General features: G+C 50.3%; 1 protein-coding gene across 1 annotated transcript; it reads right to left on the reverse strand.

The window, feature by feature from the left end:
* Window positions 1–1,255: 1,255 nt before the first annotated feature.
* Window positions 1,256–3,337, reverse strand: Pmar_PMAR003173 (hypothetical protein; the record flags this gene model as incomplete). Its single annotated transcript, XM_002777463.1, has 1 exon — window positions 1,256–3,337. One exon carries the CDS (start codon window positions 3,335–3,337, stop codon window positions 1,256–1,258), a length of 2,082 nt encoding a protein of 693 aa, XP_002777509.1.
* Window positions 3,338–5,083: the final 1,746 nt, after the last annotated feature.

The raw sequence follows: 5,083 nt of genomic DNA on the forward strand, positions 1-5,083 counted from the left end.
GAGCTTAGCTGTCGGAGCGATGGTGGATCTTTAAAGTACGTGAAAGATCAGCTTCTCTTGATAGACTAGCCAGTTCTTGGCAGCCCTGAGAACAGGCATACTCTTTTTGCTTCGTATCGGTCAGGGGTATGGGCAGCATGTCGTGTTCGGAGGAAGCCGTCGCGATTTTCTCACCAACAGGTAGAAGTGGCTCGTGAAGAGCAGTATCTGTCTCCACTGTGTTAGACGATCTAACTTGGAAAGTTTATACGGGAGCGACGAGTAGAGAAATCCGAATTTTACCTGTTCTTGCAGTCTCGTCCATAGGCATATCTTGAGGATGGGCATCATAATTCGAGTCCATTGCAGCATTCGACTCCTTTCGAGCCTTCTCAAGGGATGAAGCTCCAGCGCCTCTCTTCTGATGTTGCTTGGGGTTTAATCCATGTCTGGCATTGAAGGGTAAGGTCGAATCGTCGAACTGCCCCCTATTATTCCTGCGCTGTTTAGGTCTCTTGAACCGACAACCAGCGGCCTTCCAAATGAGATCGGCGTCGCTCTCCTCTAGGTGGTGGCTCAGGCATACCGTATGGCCGCAGCAGAGTTCTCGACCCCACAGAGAACAGGTGCACCAGAGCGTATTCGCTTGATCCCCAGATGAACCAGCCATGCTATGGCACCCCACGATACAGTAAGTCCGTCTGAGCGCATAAGCCTCACTCAGTGAAGCATAGCTACCATCGACCAATTTCTTCGCATCGGCTCCGCTTGGACCTTCCAGATGCTCCCGCATATTCTTCGCAACAAGTTGATCCTTGGGGGATTTGGGAAATAACCACCTTGGTAGTGTAACCTTATCCCCATTTAACCCCACAGTCGCTGGGACCCAAGATTGAGGGACCTCGGAGAACTTCTCTCGCGTAGAGTATTGTACGGCTTCAGTCTGCATCTTCTCATTAGGCTGTCCTCGCACGTTTTCTCGGCCGTACTGCGATACTACGGCCCAATCCCCATCACTTCTGAGGAACGTGACGAACTCGTTGAGAGACAATCGCGAACGAGACGGTAGGAGACTCTTCTTTAATTCCTTATTGAAGCGCTCCACACCGTTATTGGTTCTAGGCCCGCAGACTTCACTGCAATTTCTGTACCATCGGCTACGCCAAGAAGACGGTTCCAAATAGCCGGCAAACTCAACAAGGAATAGGCGGACAGCTTCCGCATCCGATAACTCTAGGTTACGTTCTGGAAACAGGAGAGGCTGATCACGATTATCTTACAGAGATACTATCCACTCACCTTCAGTCCATTTCTTCATAAAGAGCTCTCGCAATCGCAACCAGTCTTTGCGGCTATGAGCTTCCCCTAGCAATGCTAAATCCTTCTTGATTTCTAACCACAAGGAGGTACTGAGTCGAACCTTGGCCTTGCAATCCTTCGCTCTTTTCAGAACGTGAAAGTAACAGCTTATACAGTGGGGCTGGCTCTCCTCGGCTCCTCCATAATGAGACATCACTGCTGCATGGATTGCTGCACTCCCATCCAGGACAACTTCTCTAGGGACACCACCGAGCATTTTGAGATGTGCAGCAGCATCGGTGAGTTGCTTCAACGCATGCTCGATGCACTCAGTGGATTCCTGCGTCATGATAACTATCGCGATGGGCTGAGCTGTCGAGGTCTTTGGCAGGGAACAAATAACTCCCAGCTTAAGGTCGGCGTGCGTGAGGTTGAATGTTGCATCGATTCCCATCGTGTAACAGCCCCTCAGATTGCGCAGCATTCTTGGAGAAGTAATGACCGCAGAGTAGCTTCTCAGTGACATAACTGTGAGATCGTCAACCCCAGGCTGAGACTCACAGAGGATATCCTCAAGTACCAGACAGCAATCGGCCTTGCGAGCGAGGTTCAACTCTATACTTGAGTGAGTGCCACGTTCCAGGGCATCCAGACCACCGATAATCTCAGATACTTCTCCTCTCAGCATATCCGCCCCGCACGCCATCTCCATGAGAGATCGAGTAAAGGCTGTTACGCTGAGTCCGCAGTCCTTGGATTCTTTAATTGATCGTATAACAGCTCTAACCGCTTCATAGTTACCGAGGCCTCGTTGTGTCAAGAATTCTGTTGTTTGAGCACAGTAGCCTCCGGAGATGTTTTTCTGCATAGCCATCTTCTTCAGTTCTCCATTTGTTGAGCACGGCCTAGACGACAGGGCAACGATCCAATCATCTACGACATCGGGAGGAATCGTCGCACTCCTGCACGACTCGGTCCCCGGATAGTGTTCATGATTGCGCCACTCTTCTGCTGTAGCCCCAACCAACCGTAGAGGATAAAACATGCAACGACCTTCACGGAAGCTGACTTTCACCCTTTTAAGAGGGCAGGTGAATGTCGGCCACAGCCGCCAATCGGGCTTGCTACCCTTCTTAGGCTCTAATCTCTCGTTCCGAGAAGAAATGGAGCGACGGCACTCGAGATAGCATGTTTTGCGAGCCCCCCTCAATTCCTCGAGAGTGCTGCTCACCAACCGATAGTGTGGCTTCTCCTTCAAGTAGACTGACAGCACTTCGAACATATTCCCTTCATACACTGTGAAGGGTTCGTCTGCGAACTCCGGTTCATCAGCAGGTGGGTCGTCCGGCTGCACTGGGATCTCAATCGGGTTTTCCGTAGAATAATCATCATCATCATCATCATCATCATCGGCGGAGGTCTCATCATAACTGGAGTCTTGTTGATCGGGCGCGACACTCGGATCACCAGGTGAATGCTCTCGATTATGTGATGTCATCTGCGAATGATCTTCGCCACTCAACCAACCCTCCTCTGGCGTGCCCTGCTGATTCTCTATGTCGCTCACCACCGCTGTTGCCACATCAGGATCTTCACATGGTACCCGAGAAGGGATGGCACCAGCAATAGCCGCGCTGGCAAAATCTCGCATGTAGCTCTGTAGATGGTCTCGACTCGGCCTGGGATGCGTGAGGTTGAGCTTCTCATCGAGAGAATCATAAAATTTGATTTGGGTCTCTACAGAGAGTCCATCGATTTTCTCTTCCAGAGAGGGATTCTGCATGCAGAAGAAGACTGGATTGATAGGATCACCTGAAGGTGTCGTCCGGCGCTTGGTGGTATAGTGATGCAGAAGCATCATCTTGGACTTGCATGCCTTCAGTTCTCTCATCACTTTATCAATGTGGGCGTCCACCTCGGCTTGAGATACACCACAGTGATTCTCTCTCCTTGCCTCCGAGGTCGAGGTATCCACGGCGGGATCCGGTTCTCGCTCTAGTGATCGCAACCAGTCTTGTTCAGCACATGCATCATCGAAACGTAGAGCCTCTGGATTCATGAGGAAGATCGGATGCACCAGCCCAGGATCCGTTGTATTCCGGAGAGGATATACCCGGATCCGCTCACGACTCCCCACTCGGCTTAAAGCCGTATAGATCAGACCCTCCAGCCATGGTGAGTCCCAATACTGCCTGATAGTCTCATCCTGCCTGCCATGGATTGCAGGTAGGTGCAGCCATACCCCTGGCAGAGAAGATCCTATTAGCTTATGCGCTGTTGCAGCATGCGCCACTGCCAGGGGTATTTGCTGTCGCTGGAACCGGATGGAACCGTCTCGGCGGTAAACTGTCAGAGTCTCTCTCCTCACGCGCACGTTATGATCTTGGTCGTCAAACTTTACCACCACTGTGGGTTGGCCAGCTAAGTCTCGGTAGATCCTAATCACTTTTCCCATGAGCCCGTTGGTGAAGCTCTCTCGCTCGGATCTAGCAGAACTGTTCACTGTTGCCATCACTCTGCATCCTTCCTTCAAGACCACTTTATCCTTGTATCCGAGCTTTGTCACCGCTTTATAGTCGAATATATCGTAGGAACATGTGGAGCCTTCAGTATCAATCGCATCAAACTCGTATGCTTCGCCCGGTATTAGCTTGAGGTATTGGTTATTGCGCTTGTCTACCTCAGCATTTGTGAGGCATACCACAACATGGTCAAACCTGATTATCAGGACATCTATGCTGGCCCTGGGAATACAATGGAGATTCGACACATGTTAGACACTCCCCGAGTCCGTTATATTCCATCAGTTTTGTTATAGGCACAACAAGAGTAACTTCGAGCACAGGCAGCATCCCGATTACCTAGGTGGTTGCTTGCCACCATCCCTATCTCGGATGGACTGCAGTATCTTCATCGAACGGCTTGAGAAGTGAGGTTTACTCGGCTCTATTCTTGGTGCAGATATTATCTCACTCAGTAGATTAAGATAATCTTCATCACATCCACGATGGAAGTTCCTGAGATAATAGACAGTGGGTTGCATCTGCCCCCATGCCCTGGCGTGCCAGAACTCCTTCGTGGGATAAATGCTGGGGGGATATTCAGGAGAGTTCGAAGTGAGCGGTATCCTCCCAATCTGGCATGGGTCTCCGATCATAACTATGGCTGCATCCCCAAAAGGGTCTTCTCTACAACATAAATTGAAGCTAGTGTGGGAACTAGTAGAGAGCCGAATTTCTCGCACAGCGCAGGCCATAGCGTCCAGAATCGTATCATGCAAGGCTTCCACTTCATCGAGAATCATGACCAGCTTTGGGCGCTGAATGTCACCGGATCCGTGCTCTCGCAGGGACTCTATCATCTTTGCCTGCGTGATATCGACCGATCGCAAGTAACTATTGTCACCTACGATCCCGCTCTTGGCAAAAGTAAGCCCAAAATATGACATTATGGTCTTGGCGGAGACTCGAAGACTTCGAGCTGCGATACCGTACCACGATAAAGTAACAACCGTGTGATCAGTAGCCAAATCTTCTATTAAGGCTCTCGTTAAGAATGATTTTCCAGTCCCGGGGAAGCCAGTGATATAATGATATCGCTGCTCAGGTGGTCCCTCGCGGATCTGGTCAATGACATGATCATATACACGACGTTGATCCTCGTCGAGATCGCCACGGAGAACTCCCATAGTGATTAGATTGACAGAAAGAAGCTGAGAGTGATACTTATGATGTCTGGGATGAAGTGACCAAGTTCACGAGTTTTAAAGACTGCAAATGTTGGTGGCTCTAACTCCGTGTCGTTG

The sequence above is a fragment of the Perkinsus marinus genome, assembly GCF_000006405.1.
Source record: "Perkinsus marinus ATCC 50983 genomic scaffold scf_1104296951686, whole genome shotgun sequence".
Taxonomy (NCBI): domain Eukaryota; phylum Perkinsozoa; order Perkinsida; family Perkinsidae; genus Perkinsus; species Perkinsus marinus.